General features: G+C 50.3%; 4 protein-coding genes, 1 long non-coding RNA gene and 1 pseudogene across 6 annotated transcripts; 2 read left to right on the plus strand and 4 right to left on the minus strand.

The window, feature by feature from the left end:
- Positions 1-707: 707 nt before the first annotated feature.
- Positions 708-2,091, minus strand: LOC107276934 (uncharacterized). 2 transcript variants are annotated; one of them, XR_001545863.3, is made up of 4 exons: positions 1,610-2,073; positions 1,431-1,525; positions 1,272-1,341; positions 708-1,165 (listed from the first exon to the last, which is right to left on the minus strand). It is a non-coding gene; the product is annotated as an uncharacterized lncRNA (long non-coding RNA). The 2 variants fall into 2 exon arrangements; XR_001545862.3 differs by having other exon boundaries at positions 1,431-2,091.
- Positions 2,092-4,011: 1,920 nt separating this feature from the next.
- On the minus strand, positions 4,012-5,750 carry LOC4339134 (uncharacterized). The gene has a single exon (XM_015783638.2). The coding sequence runs from the start codon at positions 5,676-5,678 to the stop codon at positions 4,323-4,325; it is 1,356 nt and encodes a 451-aa protein (XP_015639124.1). The 5' UTR covers positions 5,679-5,750; the 3' UTR covers positions 4,012-4,322.
- Positions 5,751-8,732: 2,982 nt separating this feature from the next.
- LOC107280984 (uncharacterized) lies at positions 8,733-9,920 on the plus strand. Its single transcript, XM_066310966.1, has 2 exons — positions 8,733-9,165; positions 9,247-9,920. The coding sequence occupies exons 1-2, from the start codon at positions 8,733-8,735 to the stop codon at positions 9,918-9,920; spliced, it is 1,107 nt and encodes a 368-aa protein (XP_066167063.1).
- A 1,568-nt stretch (positions 9,921-11,488) lies between these two features.
- Positions 11,489-12,696, plus strand: LOC107280985 (uncharacterized). Its single transcript, XM_015783163.3, has one exon. The coding sequence runs from the start codon at positions 11,489-11,491 to the stop codon at positions 12,653-12,655; it is 1,167 nt and encodes a 388-aa protein (XP_015638649.1). The 3' UTR covers positions 12,656-12,696.
- Positions 12,697-14,238: 1,542 nt separating this feature from the next.
- Positions 14,239-15,609, minus strand: LOC107280986 (uncharacterized). Its single transcript, XM_066310336.1, has 2 exons — positions 15,184-15,609; positions 14,239-15,102 (listed from the first exon to the last, which is right to left on the minus strand). The coding sequence occupies exons 1-2, from the start codon at positions 15,607-15,609 to the stop codon at positions 14,410-14,412; spliced, it is 1,119 nt and encodes a 372-aa protein (XP_066166433.1). The 3' UTR covers positions 14,239-14,409.
- Positions 15,610-20,768: 5,159 nt separating this feature from the next.
- On the minus strand, positions 20,769-22,490 carry LOC107281052 (uncharacterized; annotated as a pseudogene).
- Positions 22,491-22,741: the final 251 nt, after the last annotated feature.

The following is a 22,741-nucleotide window of genomic DNA, read 5'->3' on the forward strand; positions in this document are numbered from 1 at the left end:
AACATCAACGAAGAACAAGTAGAAGGGGGCTAAGAACTGGAATATGCGCGGTGGCGTAGGCGGCGGCGGCTCGATCCTTCGGGGTTGAGAAATCTTATATGCGCAATTCGTGATTAATTCCAGTTCCTGAGAGATAATCGTTGGGAGTTCCTAACAACTTCTTCTGGGTCCCTTTCGTGGACGAGATCGGCACCCTACGAGGGCACGTGCCGTCGTCAGCCCTGGGAGGCATCGCCGACGCGGTCCGGGGCGGCGCCAGGGTCGTCTACGCTCGCATCGGCGGCGTAGACATATCCATATATTTGAGTCGGTTTTAAGATCGTTCACTTTTGGTAATATATAAGGAATCATATAAGAAATATGTTTAAAAAAACTCGCATGCTAACTTGGGACGATCGGACTCCCAAGTACATCTCATGATTTTCTAAAAATATATATATCCAAGCGAACTCCCACGTTAAATTTCATTTTAACTAAACCAAATATATAAGATTAAAATAGATTTCACCCGTTGCAGCGCACAGACATTTTTCTAGGGAATAAGTTCACTTTGGGTCCCTCTATTCGTTGTTCAGTCCGATTTTCGTCCCTTGACCGCAAAACCAGGTACGACCCGTCCCCCAACTTATGAAAACCAGGCAAACGAGGTCCCTCAACGGTTTTGGCTGACGTGACGCCTACGTGGCTAATTTGACTCGGTCTTCATCTAACGTGGCGCTTACGTGACAATTTGATCTGGAAAAATAATAAAGCTGTGGGACCCACATGTCATTTTCACACATAAAACAATAAAAAATAGTGGGACCCACGTAGGCCCCACATGTCATACTCACCCCCTCATCTTCCTCCTACCTTTCCCTCTCCCCTCTCTCCAACTCTCTCCCCTCCTCTCTCCAGCCTCCAAGCACCACGGCCCACGGGGTCAGGGGAGGTCCGGCGGTGGCGGCCGGCGACGCGACAGCCGCCGCCGGCGGCGAGCTCCACCTCTCGGCGCAGCCGTGCAGACGTTCAGTAGAGCTCCTTGTTCACGTCGTTGAGTACAGCATCAGCATCGAGACCATGGACAAGATCAGACACTTTCGAGGGATTCCACTGGGGGTACTCGTGCCAGTTCGGTAGCTTGCTCACTCCTGGCCAAACTTGCTCATTTGGGGTGCCCAGCAACCTGGAACCAAACAATCAAGATAAATCACCACCATGAATACACGATTATGCCCCTTAAGTTTGCCAGCGAACACAAAGAACAATTGATGAGGAAACAGGCACAGTACTTGAAAATGTGCAGAAGCTGCTGAACCTCGGAATCTCCAGCGAAAAGAGGTTGAGTAGTGACCAACTCAGCTGAAATGCACAAGATATATCAACACTGTCAAGGCATGAATCCTGAAGAAATAATAATTTACAGTGGCTAAAATATCAGTTCACCATACCAAAAAATGCAGCCCACAGACCAGATGTCAACCGGAGTGGAGTAGTGTGTTGCGCCAAGAAGAACCTCGGGAGCCCTGTACCACAGTGTCAGGATCTGCGCAAAACAATCCATTCATCAGAGAGAGATCCAGGAACAGAAATCACGCCTGCGAAACAGATCGTCAAGCAGATCAGAGACTGCTAGTAGGAAGTAGGAACCGGACGCCTCCGCTGGTTCACCCCCGCCGCCGAGGTTGCCTCCCCTTCCCCCAACCCTAGGTTTCCTGTTACTCGTGTTCTGTGTGTTCATCCGCACGCGTCGTCGTCTTCAGGTGGATCTCTGCGGCCACGCGACGCTGGCATCCGCCCACTTCCTCTTCACCACCGTCCTAGCGAAGCAGCAGCACGCCGCCATGGTCGAGTTCGTGACCAGGTCCGGCATCCTGACCGCCAAGAAGGTTCCTGCTCCGCGTCCGCCGCGGCGGGGTCAGAAACGCGCGCGGCATCCGAGGAGGCGCCGGGAACGGCTGCACGGCTGCGCCGAGAGGTGGAGCTCGCCGGCGACGCCGGCTGTCGCGTCGCCGGCCGCCACCGCCGGACCTCCCCGTGACCCCGTGGGCCGTGGCGCCTGGAGGCTGGAGAGAGGAGGAGAGAGAGTTAGAGAGAGGGGAGAGGGAGAGGGAGGAGGAAGAAGATGAGGGACATGTGGAGCCCACGTGGGTCCCACCATTTTTTTATTGTTTTACGTGAGTCCCACGGTTTTATTATTTTTTCGGATTGAATTGCCGCCACGTCAGATGAAGACCGAGTCAAATTAGCCACGTAGACGCTATGTCAGCCAAAACCGCTATCAAAACTGTCAAGAGATCTCGTTTGCCCCGTAAGTTGGGGGACGGGTCGTATCTGGTTTTGCGGTCAAGGGACGAAAATCGGACTGGTTGACAAATAGAGGGACCAGAGTGAACTTATTCCTTTTTCTAGTGATTAAAAAAAAGTAAAGCCTTCATACATTTTAGCCCATTTATCTGCCACACGAGGAAGCTACGGAGTACTCTTGGGGCCCGAGAGAGTGGACCTTTTAAATGAAGCCCAGTCGGATCGCACGGTAGCCCACCCACTTCTTCCATGTCCTCCTGTGCCGAGAAGCAGAGGAACCAATCCCGGCGAGGGCGCGCACACAGCGGAATAGCGCATCGCCTCCTCGCCTTGCCACCGGCAAGCCGCGCCTCCGCCTCTCCAATGGACGACGCGCCATGGCGCGACCTCGACGCCGACGTCCTCCGCCTCGTCGACCGCAGCCGCATGGCACGAGTCTGCCACAACTGGCGCCTCGCCGTCGCGCCGCAGCAGCCGCTGCCGGAGACGAGGCCGCTCCCATCGATCCTCGTCCCGCGCGCCGACGGCCCTTCCTTCGCGTCTTGATTTGATATGGTGGTTGTTGATTTGCCCAGTTAGGGCAGTTGATGATGCGTTCTCGAGATCCATGTGTGCTTGCAATTGCTTGATCCATAATAACATCTCTTCAGTACTCTCTGCTATTTTTCACCATGTTAGACTAATGCAGAAATTGTTGGTGTTCATGACTCAGATTGCAGGGAAGACGAAACTGCTTCTGCAGCAGTGCAGCTTGCTTTCGGTTTGCTTCAAATCTCTTCTGAGGATCTAATCAGAAATTCAGAAATTCTGCATTCATTGTTTACTTTTCTCAACTTTGTGGCATCCTGTCCAATGGTGCAGTTAAAACCAGTTCATTGCTTAATTACTTACTGGGAACGCCAAGCCGTGATTTTGAGGAAAATGCATTCATATTCAAGCATGCGGATTCACTAGGTTGATTCATATGGACACATGGGAGCATGTAGAGTTGGACAGATGGTTATTGGTCCTCCCGGCCAAAAATAAAAAAGAGAGGAAAAAGAAAAGGAGAGATTTATTGGTCCAATGTGATCATCATCTTTAGTAACACAGATATGATGGTAAAACTACCCGTACAGATTAACAGATATGATGCCTACCAACCTACCATCAGCCATCAGGCTGTGTTACCGAAGAAATGCTGATAGTATAACATCATCTGATCAGTACTAGTGATCATATTAACACGCTGCCTATCATCTGTGTTACTGAAGAAATGCTGATAACTTAGGATCTGAAGAAATACCTCTTGACTGAAGAAATATACTCCACATTTTACATTATGCACATAACATAGGAACAGATCCTCTGAAGAGAAAAAAAAAACTAGAATATTAGGGAAGGACCTAATATCAAATAATTAGGAGGGGTGAGGCTTTGAATCCAGGTCGTCTAGCCCACCACCTTGTGGAGCTAGCCGGAAGACCCCTGGGCATTTCTCGATCCTCTGAAGAGTGGCACTAGCCTACCTCAGTTCATCTTGGACTGTCAGCAAGAAACTCAAAACAGGACGCAGAAGCAATTCAGATTCACTGCAAAACCGTTTGATGCAAAACATACTTCTATCAGGAAAACTAGCCACTGCAAGTGACACATTGCATTGTTATTGACTGCAGCATAACGATGTACTAATGCAATCCAAGTCATGACGAACGGCAACCATTGGAAGCATATTGCGTTCTTGATTCACTGCAGCATCAGATCACACAAATTCATAGTTTCATACTGCGTTCACGATTCATGTAGTTCTGACTTGAAAACATTTTCTGCTACAAAAGGAGAATTTCTCCAGCATCATAGCAACTACCAATCCATGATTATGACATCAAATCTAGACTGAAACTGCAACTGTTGACTGAAACTACACTAATCCATCGCAGCAAGAGGAGACGGGACGGGACAAAGTACAACGGCTGCAAACTAAACCACATCTCGGAGGATCAAATCAACAGCGAATCATACCTGTACCAGGACGATCAAAAGTAACATGAGCAATCTCAGGGGAGAAGCCACCCCGGCGGTGAGTAGTCCGACGGGCCTTGCTCCGGCAAGAACTTGTCCACACGAGGAACCCCCGCCGCATCCGCCGCCGGTAGCCACTTGCCGGTGTCTCTGCAGGGATATCGCCGTCGCCGCCGCCGAGCCGTGAACACTGCCGACTCGCGGTAGAGCCTCCCGTCATCCAGGAAGTAGACGCCCTCGCCGAACTCATCGCCCGGATAGTCGCCCGCGTCGTACGATCTGGAGCAGCCTCGCGCGACGAACAGCATCCGCCCACCCAGCGATTCCAGCTCGTTCCACGCGTACAGGGCCTCGATGCGCGTCCCCGACGGCGGCTCCACCATCTCGAACACCTTGAACGCGGACGTCCTCGGCGGCGCGTGTAGACGATCAGGAACGCGCCTGACCACCATGAGGAGATTGCCGCGGGACTCCACCAGGTAGCGGACAACGATGTCTCCGCCATAATCGCGCCCACCTCGCGAGAAGCGACGAATCGCCCTGGGCGCCATCTTCATGTTGCCTTTGCCGTCTTCATGGAAATCCCGTACTGCGAAAACATGGAGGTCTTCTTCTGTGATGAGGAAAAGGAAGGCCCCCTTGTGGTGTATGACATCCTCCAGAGCTGGCTCGTCGATGGCATCGGAGCCATGACCCATCGCCGCAGCCTGATCCGGGAAAGCCTTCGCTGACTGCACGCGCCAGAATGCGTGAGTGCGTCGACCAGCCTCGTAGGGCCCGTAGGTGATGATGGCGGCGCCGACGCAATCCTCGTCCTCCGGTGGCGAAGAGAGGGTCGCGGCGAGCATGACCATACCAATGTAAGGGACAGGCCGCCCCAATTCAGCAGCCGTCATGTCCGGGCGGACAAAGAAGGGGAGGCGGAGGCGCAGCTGAACGTCGCGGAGGCTGAGGAGCTTGTGGCGGAAGGTCTCGCGGAAGGCGAGGAAGAGCCAGCCACCGTCGTAGGCGCCGAAGCAGCGCGCGGCGCGGGCGTCGTGCGGGACGCCGAGGCCGTGTCCGCCGCAGCCGCGGAGGGCGCACGAGAAGGAAGGGCCGTCGGCGCGCGGGACGAGGATCCACGGGAGCGGGCGGCGATGCGGCGCGTGCTGCAGCGGCTTGACGGCGACGCGCCAGTCGTGGCAGACGCGGGCCATGGTGCGGCGGTCGACGAGGCACGTGAGGCGGTTGTGGACGAGGCGGAGGGCTTCCGCCATGAAGTCACGCGCGGGCGCCGCCGCGTCCATGGGAGAGGCGAAGGCGGAGGCGGGGGCGAGGCGTGATGGTGGCGAGGGTTGGGCGGCGGAGGAGGTGGTGGAACGCGACGAGGACGCTTCGTCGTTGTGCGCCATGTTTGAACTTGGCTTCTGGAAGCAGGGGAAGAGAGGGGAACAGAGTGAATGGGAGGTTTGGAAGAAGCAGAGAAGGCCAAGCCTTTTGCCAGCCGAGAAAGTGGTTGGGCCCAATTTATAGTGCCGGTTTTCTTGGGCCTGAAGTTTGGATCGCTGCTCTTTGCTGAGCGTTTCTTCTTGGGCCTAAATGTTCCCCTTTTTTTTTAGAACGTAAAGTTTGGATGTACATGGTGCAGAATCGTGTGCGCCATGTTTGAACTTGGCTTGTGGAAGCAGGGGAAGAGAAGAGACACAGAGTGGCTTGGTTTGGAAGAAGAGGCAGAGTCAGAGAAGGCCAGCCTCATGGTGGTTGGTGTTCATGTCTTCGATAGTTCGATTGCATTAGGTAATGTTTGGTTGGTGGAATAGGATGGGATGGGACGGGATGGGACGAACTTACTTTTAGAGGTGTTTTGTTGAGGGGCGAGTGGAATGGGTTGGTCTCTAGAGAGGAATATTCCTCCCAGATCCGGGACAAACCCATCCGGCAAAATTGGCCGGACGAGCTCGTCCCACTTGGACGGAGCACACAGTGTCTCCTCGGCGACCGCCGGCGCTCCGCCACGACCGCCTGCCACCACCTCCACGACCGCCGACGCTCCTCCACGACCGCCGACGCTCCTCCACGACCCCCTGCCTCAACACTGGTCGCCGCCACGAGCGAGATGCTCGGCACCATCCCGCCACTCATCGCGATGCTCGACGAGAGCGGCTGCGGTGATGTCGACGCGGCGGGCTCGAGTGGCGGCGAAGCTTGGAGGTAGGGAGGGCGGCGGCGGCAGATCCAGAGGAGGGGGACTCGGCGGCGGCGAAACTTGAAGGTAGGGAGAGCGGTGGCGGCGGATCTGGCGCAGGGGATCTCCCGATCCAGCCGCGGTGACGACGGTGGGCCAGCGGGTTGGGTGCTCCGGCGGTGGTGGCCGTCTTGCTGCTGCCGTTGTGCTTGATCCGGTTGTTCCACGCGTGGATGCAGGTGGCGCAGTCAACGGTCGTTGACGGTGATGGCAAACAGCGTCCATCCCATTTCTCCCTCATCCCTTCAACCAAACAAAAAAATTGGGATTGTCCCATCCTACAAACCAAACATGTGAGTGGAATCATCCCAACCCCAAAATTAGGGATGAATGGTTTCATCCCATCCCATCTAGTCCCGAAACCAAACACATGCTTAGTGGATCATCGTCGTGTTGTAGTTAGTAATGCATTTTCTGCGATGTGTTTACTCAACATTACTTAGCGTTTTTTCTGTTAAAAGAATGCATTGCATTGCATCAAAACCGATTTGCAGTGAAGATCGATGAATTGCTTCTTGAGATTGGTTTCAGTTGCTTCAATTCTCAGGATCCATTTAAGCGGATGCTACATATTAAGTTCATAACTATTAATTTGCTGTTCTTCTCCACTTATATCTTTTAAATTACTAGAAAAAATGCATGTGCGTTGCAACATTGCAACAGGTGAATGTTATTTTAATCCTATTATTGTTATACGATTTACATGGGATGAAATTCACTGTGTGAATTCGCTTGAATATTTTTTTAGAAAATCATGAGTTATAATTAGGAGTCCAACTTTACTCTCAAGTGACCATACAAGTTTTTTTAAAGAAATTTTTTATATGACTTCTTTTGTATTTTCTAAAGCAAACAGACTTAAAATCCGACTCAAACATGGATATGTATTTCCAAAATAGAACGAACTTAATAACCGATTCAAATACGGATGACTTACCAAAATACCGGTAAAAACATCTTCAATTTTTATAATAGTAGAGATAGAGATATATTATTTTTAACATCCGTTTGACCTATTGTACTCCGCTCAAAATATGTGATAAAACAAGTCCAATATTTAATATATTTAAATTATTTTAAAATTGTATTCTTGTTCTTAGCTCTTATAGCAGTGTAGTTACTTTAGATACCATGAAAAGTTACTTTCTTACAGCAATATAGTTATTTCTAGTAACGTGGGGTAAATATTTGCTTTTATTTTGTTTTTAGAGTTACTTTCCTCTAGCACTGAGTTACTTCTAATACCGTGAAGAGTAACTTCTATTTCTCCAGACTTGCTTTTTTTTCTAGCAATATAGTTACTCTAGTAATGTTAAAAGCTACTTCTATTTCTTCAAAGTTTTTTCTAATCCCATAAAAAGTACTTCTATCTTATCAGTTTTACTTCCCTCTAGAAGTGTACTTACATCTAACACCATAAAAAGTTACTTCTATTCTTTTTATAAAAAGATTATTTTCTTCCAAGTGTGTAATTACTTTGAATACCTAAAGAGTTATTTTCTATATGACGCTAAATTACTCTTTACAAAATATTTATAGTGATTACTTCCAAATAAAGAAAATTACTTTCTCCTCTCAATATAATTACTTTGTATTTAGTTAGGAGTCTTTTCTATATTTTACTTCGCATAGTTTCTTATTTCAACATCATTCAATATGTTTCCTTTCAATGCTACTCAAAAGTGCCGGTTCGTTAAAAAAGTGCTACACAAAACACTAGACATGGCACCCATCCGACCTCAAAACACTAGGCATGACGAGTTGGCGTCACAACCGACTCCCCTGTTTTAGTTTTGAAATTTTTTATTAGGATTAGGAATTATCTTAGACGAGAAAAATTATCTTAGACGAGGCTGATTCAGAGTAGGAAAAATTGCACACATCAGTAGGAGACTAGGAGGACATGATACTGATCGTCTGATCCTTCTCGCATTGGGCGTTCATGGCCTCGTGGGCTACATAAAAGGCCATCTAAAAGCCCATAGAGAATAAATGAGGCCCATTATACATTTGAGCCCATTAATCTGCCTCACGAGGGAGATACACTTGGGGCCCAAGAAAGCTAGCCCTATAAAAGAGGTCCAAACTGATCGCGTGCTGGCCCACCCACCTTCTTCTTCCAAACGAAGCCGTCATCTCCACCCGCTTCCAGAAGCAGAGGAATCAATCCCACACACACCTCGCCACCGGCAAGCCGCGCCTCCGCCTCTCGCCCTCTCCAATGGACGCGCCATGGTTCAACCTCAACGCCGACGTCCTCCGCCTCGTCCACAAGCGCCTCCCGTGCCTCGTCGACCGCCGCCGCATGGCCCGAGTCTGCCACAACTGGCGCGTCGCCGTCAAGCCGCAGCCGCAGCCGCAGCCGCCGCCGGGGACGAGGCCGCTCCCGTCGATCCTCGTCCCGCGCGCCGACGGGCCTTCCTTCGCGTGCGCCCTCGCCGGCTGCGCCACCCACGGCTTCGGCCACCCGCTCCCGGCCGAAGCACGCGCTGCGCGCTACTTCGGCGCCTACGACGGTGGCTGGGTCTTCGTCGCCTTCGGCCGAATTCTGGAGTACGCGCTACTCAGCCTCCGCAACGGCACGCGATTCCACGTCCCCGACATGAGCATGGGCATGGTGGCCGCGACCCTCTCTTCGCCTCCGGGCGACGAACGCTGCGTCGCCGCCGCCATCAGCCATTCCTGCATGATGGACAATCCACGAATCCATGCATTCGGGATCCTGAGGCATCGAGTTGCGGAGGAGGCGACTCATGATCCTGCTGAGTTCGTCACCACGTCAGTTCTGGAGGATGTCATACACCACAACAAAGCCTTCAAATTCCTCACAAGAGAAGAAAACCTCCATGTTTTTCCTGTAGCGGGCTTCCACGAAGACGTCAACGGCAATCTTGAGATACCGCCCGTGGAGGTTCATCGCTTCTCGCGTGGCGGGCGAGATTACGGCGGAGCCGTCGCTGTTCGCTACCTCGTGGAGTCCGGCGGGAATCTCCTCATGGTCGTCAGGCTCGTCACCGATCCTCTTCTCTTGCCGACGAGGACGTCGGCGTTCAAGGTGTTCGAGATGGTGGAGCCACCGACGAGGACTCCCATCCACGACAAGGAGCCCGCATTCGCTTGGAAGGAGCTGGAATCGCTGGGTGGGCGGATGCTGTTCGTCGCGCGAGGCTGCTCCAGATCGTACAGCAAGAACAACTACCCGGACGCTGAGTTCAACGAGGGCGTCTACTTCTTGGATGATGGGAGACTCTACCGTGAGGGGTTATCGTTCTTGGCTCCCGATTCCCCAGAATACCCCTGCAGAGACAACGGCAAGTGGACGGCGGCGGCGGCGGGTAGCAGCATGGACAAGTTCTTGCCGGAGCAAGGCCCGTTGAACTACTCACCGCTGGCTTGGCTTCTCCCCTGAGAGTGCTCATGTTAGTTTCACCTGTCTGAAATGTGCTATAGTGTAGTTTCAGTCAACAGTTTGATGTTTCCGTCAAGATTGGTGTGATAATTGTCGGTTGGTACAGTTGCTACTATGCTGGAGCTACCTAGTAAATTCTCCTTTTGTAGCAGAAATGCAGTGTGGTCTGATGAATTACATCTATGCAGCAATGATATTGCAGTCAATAGTAATGGAATGTGTAATTTTCAGTGCTTATTTTTCCTGATAGAAGCATGTTTTGCATCAAATGGATTTTACAGTGAAGCTGAATTTGCTTCTGCACCCTGCTTTCAGTTGCTTGCTAGCAGTCCAAGATGGAGTTAGCTGAATTTTCAATGGCTCCCACACATTTCATAACTTTATTATCTATTCACTTTTCCATAAGTTAGCTGAATTTTTAATGGGCTTCTCAAATTGCTGCTGGGAAACATGCAGATTGTTTCTCTTCTCTTTCTTCATACTAGTTGTTTCATAGCAACTTTTTTCTTTGAGCCAGTTCTGAACTTCAGATATGACAGTTGTTGATTGTCCGGTTACTTCAGTCTGTGATGTTTCGTCCATGTGTGCAGTGTACTTGCAATTGTTTGATCTGCCATAACATCTCTTCAATACTTCACTTCATGATTTCAGTTGCTGTCCAGAAAATGGTTGGTGTTAATGGCTTAGATTGCATATTTGCAGCAGTGCTTCGGATCAAACGGATTTTCAGTTTCCGTATAAGAAGTAGATCGTTTATCTTTGCTTTCTTCATAGGACTAGTTAGTTGCTTTATGATCAGTTGCATCGGGGTAGTAAATAATCTACCTTGTGTTATTTGTTCTTCTGTAGGAATAGATCGTGGCACGGGAAAAACAAATTCAGTGGTACTATCAGTATAGTACCACACAGATACATGTATGTTGATAACTGTTTCATTAATCAGTTCACTGCTACTGAACAGAGGATGTTCTGCTCATTTGGTCATCTGCTCTACAGGAAAAATTGGTTGCTCATTTGGTCATTCTGAAATTGTAGCATAGTCTGATGGTAGTGGTACCACCAAAAAAAAGTTCTTCAGACGGTTGTTTCCCCTTTCTCAGTACCTATATGGTAAAACGCCAAGCAATGCTTTTGCCGAGAATGACACATTGACACCCATCTCCCTGCTTGAGTTTTGAAATTTTGATTCTGAATAATTTGTGTTCACCCGGTTGATGCAGAATAGCAATGGTCACCCTATTTCAGTATTTCTGTTTCGTTTTACTCCGAAAAAATGCGTGTTGAATTTGAGAGATTATGATACGAGTACATTGGAATATGGGTTTTGAAATATCGAGCAGGCTGGCCCTATTGGCCCAGTGAAAAAGTAAAACCGTGGGGCCCACGAAAACTGGCCCAATAAATAATGCCCAGTCTGATAGCTTCGTTCCCCAGCCCAACCCCCTGCCTCTTCCAAACCAAAGCCACCCATCTCCCACCTCCCGCTTCGAGAAACAGAGCAATCAATCCCACGCAGCCACATCGTCGCAATCGATCGCCTCGCCTCACCTCGCTTCGCTTCCTCTCCAATGGAGTCGCTCCACCACGACGTGATCCGCCTCATCCACAGCCGCCTGCCGTGCCTCGTCGACCGCCGCCGCATGGGCCGGGTCTGCCACAGTTGGCACCTCGCCGTCGCGGAGAGGCAGCGCAGCAAGCTCCCGTCGATCCTCGTGCCGCGCGCGGACGGCCCGTCCTTCGCGTGCGCCCTCGCCGGCTGCTGCGCCACCCACGGCTTCGCCCACCCGCTCAAGGACGACGCGCGCGCCGCGCGCTACTTCGGCGCCTACGACGGCGGCTGGGCGTTCGTCGCCTTCGGCCACACCGTGGGCTACGCGCTCCTCAGCCTCCGCGACGGCGACCGGCTCCACATCCCCGACATCGGCATGGCCGTGGTGGCCGCCACCCTCTCCTCACCGCCGGACGACGAACGCTGCCTCGCCGCCGCCATCAACCTCTCCTTCCTGATTGACGATCTACGCACTCACGCGTTCTGGCCCATGCGGCGTCAATCTGCGGCTGCGCCGGAGAAGGCGGCGAAACCTGCAAAGGTCATCAGCGGCCACGCTCTGGAGGATGTCGTACACCACGACGACGCCTTCCATTTCCTCACGAGAGAAGAAAACCTCCATGTTTTTCCGGTAGCGGGCTTCCGCGAAGACGACGAGGGCAATCTGGAGATACCGCCCGTGGAGGTTCATCGCTTCTCGCGTGGCGGGCGAGATTACGGCCAAAACAACGCTGTTCGCTACCTGGTGGAGTCCGGCGAGAATCTCCTCATGGTCGTCAGGCTCGTTCCCCATCCTCCCCAATTGCCGCCGAGGACGTCGGCGTTCAAGGTGTTCGAGATGGTGGAGCCGCCGCTGGGGACTCCCATCAACAACGACGAGGCACCATACGCCTGGAACGAGCTGGAATCGCTGGGTGGGCGGATGCTGTTCGTCGCGCGAGGCTGCTCCAGATCGTACGACGCGAACAACAATCCGGGCTCCGAGTTCAGCGAGGGCGTCTACTTCCTGGATGACGGGAGACTCTACGACGAGGAGTTGATGCTCGGTGAGCCCGATTTCCGGGAGTATCCCTGCAGAGACACCGGCAAGTGGTTGCCAGCGGCGGAGGCGAATCCCCGAGTGGTCGAGTTCTTGCCGGAGCAAGCCCCGTCGAGCTACTCGCCGCCGGCGTGGCTTCTCCCCTGAGATTGCCGTCGAGCTACAGGTTTTTGCTTGCTGTCGATTCGATCCCCCGAGATGTGGTTTAGCTTGCAGCCGTTGTACTCTGTCCCGTCTCCTCTTGCTGCGATCGATTAGTGTAGTTTCAGTCCAGATTTGATGTCATAATCGTGGATTGGTACAGCTGCTACAATGCTGGAGCAGTGGAGATTGTACTTGGTAAATTCTCCTCTTCTATCAGAAAGAGTATGCAAGCCAGAATTACATGAATAATGAATGCAGTATATTCAACTCAGCATGAATATGTGATCTGATGAATTCTACATGAATTACAATGGTTGCCATTCTTGGCTTGGATTTCATTAGTCGGTAAGATTGCAATGTGTAATTTTCAGTGCTTATTTTTCAGGATAGAAGCATGTTTTGCATCAAATGTATTTTACAGTGAAGCTGAATTTGCTTCTGCAGCCTGCTTTCAGTTGCTTGCTGACAGTGCAAGATGGACTTGGCTGAATTTTCAATGGCTGCTACACATGTTCCTAACTGAATTAACTATTCACTTGTTCATAAGTTAGCTGAATTTCAGTTGCTTGCTGACAGTCCAGGATGGGCTGAGGTAGTGCCACTCTTCAGTGGATTTTAGCAGAATTTTCGATGGCTGCTACATATTTTCCTAACTCATAATGTAGCATGTTAAGTTTACCAAATTACTGATACACATCGGTTTCAGCTAGCTGTGAAAGATGCCGATAGTTTACCTGTTTGTTCTTGATACTAGTTGCTCGGTTCTGTTGTTGTATAATCGTCTGAATCTTAGTGGAGTACTATTGATTCTACTGAATTTATTTACTGCACCACAATGTATTCCTTTATTCTGTGCATAAGGTAGAACGTTGTGTATGTTTTAGTAGCAGAAGAATGGTTAAACAGTTAACAGATGGTTATTAATCCAAAGTTATCAGCATTTAGGCATTACTTCAGTAACACAGCCTGATGTTAGGCGTCATGGTAATCTGTTCACTAGTACTGAACTACTGATCAGATGATGATGTTCTTCTGCCCTCCCTGCTCTACAGAAGACTGGATTAAATGAGAGAAAAAGTTGACACGCGGAGAGGAGGATGATTATCTCTGCATTGCCCGTTCATTTTTCTGAATTTGCATGCAGGATCTTGTGATTGATGGTAAGAAATTGTTGGTACAATTTAGATGGTTGGTTGGTTAATCACCAGCATTAACCACGAGAAAATTTTGGCAGTTCACTACGACTTTGATGCATCACTTGCAGATTCTTTACTGTTCAGTCTGGAACTCAATAAACAAAAAGTCATAAGAACTCACAGACTCCGGAAAATTAAAATAACACGGGTCTCAAGTTATTGGTCCATGGGAAATTCGACATGAATCAAGCTGATTGAGCATAACTGTCACGGTAGATGCCATGCTGATTAAGCGACTTTCGAAGAGGGAAGAGGAGGATTAGCCTGAAAAATTGAAAAATTAGCATGAACAGGATAATGATGCAATCCCCCAGACTGAATCATTGTTCGTTGCAATATAATGATGCAATTAATGCAATCTGAGTCATGAGAACCAACAATTTCTGCATTAGTCTAACATGGTGAAAATAGCAGAGTACTGAAGAGATGTTATGATGGATCAAGCAATTGCAGGTACACATGGATCTCGAGAACACATCATCGATTAACTGGACAAATCAACAACCACCATATCAGCACGACAACAAGTCATCAGACGATCTAACTAAGAACATGGCAGTCTCACGGCAGAATCCAAACCGGCGACGTGTAGTACGACGGGCCTTGCTCCGGCAAGAGCTTGTCCACGCGGCCGGTAACCGCCTCCGCCGCCGCCGCCGGCGGCGGCGGCAGCCACTTGCCGTTGTCGCTGCAGGGGTACTGGGGAAGGGGATTCACGAATTGGGACGCCTCATCGTAGAGTCTCCCGTCATCCAGGAAGTAGACGCCCTCCTTGAACTCATCGCCCGGATACTTGTTCGCATCGTACGATCTGGAGCAGCCTCGCGAGACGAACAGCATCCGCCCACCCAGCGATTCCAGCTCCTTCCAAGCGTATGGTGCCTCGTCGTTGTTGATGGGAGTCCCCAGCGGCGTCTCCACCATCTCGAACACCTTGAACGCCCATGTCGTCGGCGGAAAGAGGGGAGGATGAGGAACGAGCCTGACGACCATGAGGAGACTCTCGCCGGACTCCACCAGGTAACGAACAGCGAAGCCTCCGCCGTAATCTCGCCCACCACGCGAGAAGCGGCGAACCTCCTTGGCCGGTATCTCCAGATTGCCGTCGTCGTCTTCGTGGAAGCCCGGTACCGAAAAAACATGGAGGTTTTCTTCTTTCGTGAGGAAATGGAAGGCTTTCTTGTGGTGTATGACATCCTCCAGAACTGACGTGGTGACGGACTCAACAGCAGTCGCCTTCTCCTCAACTTGATGCTCCATGCGCCAGAACACATGAACGCGTGGATCGTACATCACGCAGCTGTGGCCGATGGCGGCAGCGAGGCAGTGTTCGTCGTCCGGTGGCGAAGAGAGCGTCGCGGCCACCATGTCCGTGAGCGTCTCGACGTCAGCGAGGGGTAATTTCTCGTCGCCGCGGAGGCTGAGGAGCGCATAGTCCAGGGTGCGGTAGAAGCAGACGAAGACCCAGCCACCGTCGTAGGCGCCGAAGTAGCGCGCGGCGCGTGCGTCGGCCGGGAGCGGGTGGCCGAAGCCGTGGGTGGCGCAGCCGGCTAGGGCGCACGCGAAGGACGTCCTGTATGCGCGCCGGACGAGTATCGACGGGAGCGGCCTCGTCCCCGGCGGCGGCTGCGGCTGCGGCGCGACGGCGACGCGCCAGTTGTGGCAGACTCGGGCCATGCGGCGGCGGTCGACGAGGCACGGGAGGCGCTTGTGGACGAGGCGGAGGACGTCGGCGTTGAGGTAGAACCATGGCGCGTCCATTGGAGAGGGCTCGAGAGGCGGAGGCGCGGCTTGCCGGTGGCGAGGTGTGTGTGTGTGGGGAATGGGTTCCTCTGCTTCTGGAAGGAATTTTTTTCGGATTTAGATTTTTTTTTAAATATTTACAGAAATAATCTATCGACCAAAAAAATTGCAGAAATAGCCCCTGCCGCCCACCTCTGGGGCGGCAAGCTGACGTGGCAAACGGGGGAGGAACGGACGGTGACGGAGGGAGGGTTTTTTGCAGGAAAACCCTTGCCGCCCTCTGGTGGGGCGGCAAGGGGCCCGAATGCAAAAAAGCCAGTCGGGGCCGGCTATTTTGCAGGCGGCCCCTTGCCGCCCTCTGGCCGGGCGGCAGGCCTCGCTGCCTATAAAAGGCCTGCTGCCCAGCCCCCAGCCCTCATTCTTCTCTCCTCAATTCCAGTGAAAAAAAAAGAAGAGAGGGGAGGAGAAGAGAAGAAGGGGCGAAGCCCTGCCGGATTCAGACGCCGATTTCAGGTAATATTCATAGATCCTATATGTGACTATTGAGTTAAATAGTGTGTATTCTTTAAAAATTTGTTTGAATAAATGCATTATATTTTTAGGGTTTTAGTTGTACTAATCTAGAAGTGCGTATTGTAGATATCGGTAACTACGTAGATCTGCTAGTTTGGAATTAATACATTACCGTTGCATTGGCTTACACAAGAAGATATTACGTTGTAGATGTTTATTGCATGAAAGAGTAATATGATCTAGTTATTTCGTTGACAGATATGTCGAACAAACAAATATTCCAAGTTTACCATGGACCAGGAAACGTCCGTTACGGGCCAACTGGGGTAGATCTGTCAGATTTTATTGTATCAGAAAGGGGAATTGAGAGACCGGCTGAGAGGAGTGTACCTTCTATAAAAGGATGGTTAATGAGGGGCTTGAGAGTTGATCCACAGACAAGTGACATAACAATCAATGTTATAGTAAGTCGGGCAACTGAGGGTTTTTATTGGGAACTAATGCCAGTTCAAAACTCTCGAGTGTGGAGATGGTATTTGGAAAATGCATTGCAACGCGGGTGGCCTCTAGCTTTGGTTCCGTTTGTTCACCCGAAGGATCCAGGTGTGCAGACGAACATGGATGATGGCGAGGGACCAAGTGCTGAAGTAAACGAGACTTCTGTGGAGGAGGTCAACGCACGAGAGGACGGGGGCGTAGTAGCTCCAGTGGGCATTCAACCAGGTGGAGTGGCTGACGAGGGGGAGACTGTCGGTGCCATTGTGGATGAAATGGAGAGGGAGGATTCTGACAACGAGCGTGTAGAGGAAGTTGATTCGTCAGATGATGAGACGGATATTAATCCAGCAGAATGGGCTAGTGAGGATTTTTCTAGGCTGATCGTCTCTGAAGAGGATAGTGTGAGATGGGAGTACAAAGAAAATGAGGTTATTCAGGGAGCGATTTATAGTAGAGCAGAAGATATGAAGGAGGCGGTAAAACATTTTGCAGTGTCACTTCATAGAGAGTTTTGGGTTGCCAAGTCGAACCGGTCGCAATATGAAGTTCGGTGTGTTAAGGAAAAAGATGGTTGTCCCTGGAGAGTGCACGCGTATAAGGGGAAATGGAAGGATTATTGGACAGTGTCAGTTGTTACCAAGCATACATGTTTTCTACCTAGTGTTCAGAAATACCACATGAACATTACATGTGCATTTGTTGCATCTGAGATGTATGCGCATGTCATCGATAATCTCACATATGAACCAAGGTCAATAATCCGACACATTGAAGAGACATACAAGTATACTATTAGCTATGCCAAGGCCTGGAGGGCCAAACAGAAAATAATAGAGATGAGATTTGGAACTTACGAAGCCTCGTATGATAATTTGCCACGCCTGCTTGGTGTTATCGAGGAAAGAAACCCTGGGAGCTCTTACGAAGTGAAGAAATTCCCCTCAATTGAACATCCTGGCAAGAGTGTGCTGCAAAGGGCGTTCTTAGCTCTACATGCATGCAAGATGGCATTCGTGAACTGTCGTCCTGTTCTCTGCATTGATGGGACATTCTTGACAGGAAAGTATCGGGGCCAGATACTAACAGCAATAGGGGTAGATGGGAACAATCAGGTATTGCCTTTGGCATTTGCTTTTGTTGAGAGTGAGCCCTCACAATCTTTCAGAACTCAGTCACATTCAGTACTCTCTTCCCCACTTGCTTCATTACAAATCCGACCGGCTTTCGTCAATGGCTAGACGCCGGGGTGTTGAGGATCCAAACTGGCGTAGCGATCCTTGTGTATACCTACTACCACCTTGGTGCCAGCGTCCTCTCTGCCTATGCGGTGATCGATGCCAACTAATGGCTTCGAGGAATCCTGATATTCGAGGAAGGCGCTTTTTTAGGTGCCCTAACTATGACCGTGAGGTATTTTATTATCTGCATATGCTTATTCATTCCGTATGGGCAATCGCTTTATTCTTCGTAACACTACTCTATTCGGCAGATCCGCACTACGGCTTGCGCATACATCGAGTGGGTCGATACAGAAAATCCCGTTCTCGACCTAACCACTTGTTTACAAGAAGGTCGCTGGTATTTCGCATCCGAAAGTACTGAGCAATACTTACAGAGAAAAGCGGCTTATGAACGACAATGTCGTGAACAACAGAGCGACTGGCGGGTGCTAACTACGGCACTCCCTCCATGGGAAGCCCGTCCAAGATACAGGTGTGGTGATCGTTGTCAGGTTCTTCGTTCCATAAATCCTACAACATTGGGTCGAAGGTTCTTTGTTTGTCCAAATATTCTTGACGACGATTTCATGGTAAGAATATTTTGATTACATGATTCCTTATTTTCTCACAACATTTACTAACTTTGCTTGCTTTACATCTATTCTTTCCTCCCAGGAACCACCAAGGAGATGTCAATACAGAGAATGGATAGACACCAGAAGGGTTCTAACTCCACCTAGCCGTGTTGTGCAGCTTGAACTACCAGAGCAATACAGGGTTACTAAAGCGCGGTTTGAGAGAGGAGAGGGATCCTCACGTAGGGGTTAGCTATTATCGGACAACTTGGCATATTGAAATTTCTACTGTCATGCTTCCTTGTCCCATTATTACATCGTCGTTGTGTTCAACTATTGCACTACCTCCCTCCTAGTTCGAATCTAATATCATCTATGTAACTGCAATGCAAATAGTTGTATCATGTTCAAATTGTACTACTATTTCTTCATGTTACATAATTCTCCTTGTTTAAGTCCATATAATGTTTCTATGACCTAGACTGCGATATGCCTATATAAATTATCCGAGTACTAATACGTCGAATAAGGTACAAAATAATACCTCACTTAACATATGAAATTGCGCAACAACCAACTTCAATACATTTTTATAACAATATTAACAAGTTTTACCAATAAATACTTCTTTATTTATTATTAACATAACATAGAAAAATCTTTTGGCCGTACTTTTTTCATCTGGGTCCCTTGCCGCCCTCTATTGGGGCGGCAAGGGACCCAGATGAAAAAGTATGGCCGCAAGCTCTGAATGGGCGGCCAAAATTACAATTAGCCCCTTGCCGCCCTCTGTATGGGCGGCAAGGGCCTAATCGCAATTTTGGCCGACGGCGGCAGACGGCGCGGTCGACCCACCGTCTGCTACGTCAGCTTGCCGCCCACCATTTGGGCGGCAGGGGCTATTTCTGCAATTTTTTTGGTCGATAGATTATTTCTGTAAATATTAAAAAAAAATCTAAAAACGAAAAAATTCCTTCTGGAAGCGGGTGGAGATGACGGCTTGGTTTGGAAGAAGAGGGTGGGTGGGCCAGCATGCGATCAGACTGGGCCTCATTTATAGGGCTAGCTTTCTTGGGCCCCAAGCCCCCAAGTGCATCTTCCCCGTGAGGAAGATTAATGGGCTCAAATGTAGAAAGACATTTTACCTTCGGAAAAAAATCCACTTTAACTTCCTTAACTGTTCATCAAATCTAATTCGTGACCCTTAACTAAAATATCGGGTAAGACCGAACTATTGAAACCAGTGTAATTTGAATTCTCTAGCAATTTTGAAGGGTGGTTTTGTTGTCGTGGGGGTGTTGATCTGGTCTTCATGCCACGTGACGCTTATATAGCATTAAAATTTTAAAAAAATATATGTGAGACCTACTGACATGTGGGGCCCACATATCATCCTTTATTCCTCCCCCTCTCTCTCTCTCTCCCTTCTCTCACTTTTCTCTTCCCCACCGGATCGGCGGCGGCGGCGTGCAGGCAATCCCCTCCAGCTCCGCGCCATCTCCATGTCGTCGTCGTCGTCCGCGTCCCTTCCCCCCCCCCCCCCTCTTTTCGCTACACCGCCTCTCCCTTCTCGGACGGCGGCGGCGCTTCGGCAGTACGGGACGGTGCATAAGGTAGAACGTTGTGAAGAATGGTTAAACAGTTAACAGATGGTTATTCACCCAAAGTTATCAGCATTTAGGCATTACTTCAGTAACACAGCCTGATGTTAGGCGTCATGGTATTCTGTTCACTAGTACTGAACTACTGATCAGATTATGATGTTCTTCTGCCCTCCCTGCTCTACAGAAGAGTGGATCAAATGAGAGAAAAAGTTGACACGCGGAGAGGAGGATAATTATCTCTGCATTGCCCGTTCATTTTTCTGAATTTGCACTCAGGATCTTGTGAATGATGGTAAGAAAATGTTGGTAAAATTTAGATGGTTGGTTGGTTAATCACCAGCAATAACCACGAGAAAATTTTGGCAGTTCACTACGACTTCGATGTATCACTTGCAGATTCTTTACTGTTCAGTCTGGAACTCAATAAACAAAAAGTGATAAGAACTCACAGACTCCAGAAAATTAAAATAATACGAGTCTCAAGTTATTGACCCATGGGAAATTCGACATGAATCAAGCTGATTCAGCATAACTGTCACTGTGGATGCTGATTAAGCGACTTTCGGCGAGGGAAGAGGAGGATTAGCCTGAAAAATTGGCATGAACAGGATCCCCCACACTGAATCATTGTTCGTTGCAATATAATGATTCACTAATTAATGCAATCTGAGTCATGAGAACCAACAATTTCTGCATTAGTCTAACATGGTGAAAATAGCAGAGTACTGAAGAGATGCTATGATGGATCAAGCAATTGCAAGCACACATGGATCTCGAGAACACATCATCGATTGCACAAATCAACAAACCATATCAACACGACAACAAGTCATCAGACAATCTAACTAAGAACATGGCAGTCTCACGGCAGAATCCAAACCGGCGGCGTGTAGTACGACGGGCCTTGCTCCGGCAAGAGCTTGTCCACGCGGCCGGTAACCGCCTCCGCCGCCGCCGCCGCCGCCGGCGGCAGCCACTTGCCGTTGTCGCTGCAGGGGAACTGGGCAAAGGGATTCAAGATTTGGAACGCCTCATCGTAGAGTCTCCCGTCATCCAGGAAGTAGACGCCCTCGTTGAACTCGGCGCCCGGATACTTGTCCGCGTCGTACGATCTGGAGCAGCCTCGCGCGACGAACAACATCCGCCCACCCAGCGATTCCAGCTCCTTCCAAGCGTATGGTGCCCCGTCGTTGTTGATGGGCGTCTCATGCACCATCTCGAACACCTTGAACGCCCATGTCCCCGGCGGCAGTTGGGGAGGATGAGGAACGAGCCTGACGACCATGAGGAGATTCTCGCCGGACTCCACCAGGTAACGAACAGCGATGGCTCCGCCGTAATCTCGCCCACCACGCGAGAAGCGGCGAACCACCATGGGCGGTATCTCCAGATTGCCGTCGTCGTCTTCGTGGAAGCCCGCTACAGGAAAAACATGGAGGTTTTCTTCCCTGGTGAGGAAATGGAAGCTTCCCTTGTGGTGTATGACATCCTCCAGAACTGACGTGGTGACGAACTCAACAGCAGTCGCCTTCTCCACAACTTGATGCTCCATGCGCCAGAACACATGAACGCGTGGATCGTACATCACGCGTGGATCGTACATGAACGCGTGGATCGTACATCCGGTGGCGAAGAGAGGGTCGCGGCCACCATGTCCGTGCCCGTGTCGGGGAAGTGGAATCGCGTGCCGTTGCGGAGGCTGAGTAGCGCGTAGTCCAGGATTTGGCCGAAGGCGACGAAGACCCAGCCACCGTCGTAGGCGCCGAAGTAGCGCGCGGTGCGTGCGTCGGCCGGGAGCGGGGGGCGGAAGGCGTGGGTGGCGCAGCCGGCGAGGGCGCACGCGAAGGAAGGCCCGTCGGCGCGCGGGACGAGGATCGATGGGAGCGGCCTCGTCCCCGGCCGCGGCTGCTCAGGCTTGACGGCGACGCGCCAGTTGCGGCAGACTCGGGCCATGCGGCGCCGGTCGACGAGGCACGGGAGACGCTTGAGGATGAATCCGAGCACGTCGGCGTCGAGGTCGCGCCATGGCGAGTCCATTGGAGAGGCGGAGGCGCGGCTTGCCGGTGGCGAGGCGAGGAGGAGGAATGGAACCGATGGATTCCTCTGCTTCTGGAAGAAGGAGGAGATGTGCTTGGTTTGGAAGGGGGATGGGGGACTGGGCCTCATTTATAGGGCCAGCTTTCTTGGGCCCCAAATCTTGAGGCGGATAAATGGGCTAAAATTTATGAAGGCTTTACTTTTTCTTTTTCATAAGTGACCTTCCGGGAATTTAAAATTCAAACTGGGAGTTCGTTTGTGATGCCAGCTCTGCCATGCATATTTTTGTTTTGAGGTCGGATGGGTGCCATGTCTGTATATTTTCGGCAAAAGCACGGCTTGGCGAGCGTCTAATCTAGTGTTTTTGTTGTACCATCAGACTGATGCACAAGTTCAGAAAAAGTGAACAAGGAATTCAGAGATAAGCATCCTGTGTATGTATCAACATTTCCTCATCCCCTTCTCTCTGTAAAGGACGAGCTGTGAACTGAGCATCCTTCAGTTCAGCACTAATGAAAAGATTAACCATATCGCCTACAGAAAACATGTGTGCCTATGTTACTAAAGATGATGACCTCATTGGACCAATAACTTTTTCTATCTTTTTTTTCTCTTTTTTTTTCCTGTAGGATAATAACCATCTGTCCATCTGAACTGTTAACCTGCTTGAATGCCTTTTCTCAAAAAAAAAAAAAAGGGTTAA

This window comes from Oryza sativa, chromosome 5 (assembly GCF_034140825.1).
Source record: "Oryza sativa Japonica Group chromosome 5, ASM3414082v1".
NCBI classification, from domain to species: domain Eukaryota; kingdom Viridiplantae; phylum Streptophyta; class Magnoliopsida; order Poales; family Poaceae; genus Oryza; species Oryza sativa.

Bases quoted from the DNA above. Each gene is read 5' to 3' on its own strand.
- LOC4339134 (XM_015783638.2), bottom strand. From the start codon at position 5,678: ATGGCGCACAACGACGAAGCGTCCTCGTCGCGTTCCACCACCTCCTCC.
- LOC107280985 (XM_015783163.3), top strand. From the start codon at position 11,489: ATGGAGTCGCTCCACCACGACGTGATCCGCCTCATCCACAGCCGCCTG.
- LOC107280986 (XM_066310336.1), bottom strand. From the start codon at position 15,609: ATGGACGCGCCATGGTTCTACCTCAACGCCGACGTCCTCCGCCTCGTC. The intron at 15,103-15,183 runs GACGAACACTGC...TGGCGCATGGAG, and splicing joins CGCTCTCTTCGCCACCGGAC to CATCAAGTTGAGGAGAAGGC.
- LOC107280984 (XM_066310966.1), top strand. From the start codon at position 8,733: ATGGACGCGCCATGGTTCAACCTCAACGCCGACGTCCTCCGCCTCGTC. The intron at 9,166-9,246 runs GCTGCGTCGCCG...TGAGGCATCGAG, and splicing joins TTCGCCTCCGGGCGACGAAC to TTGCGGAGGAGGCGACTCAT.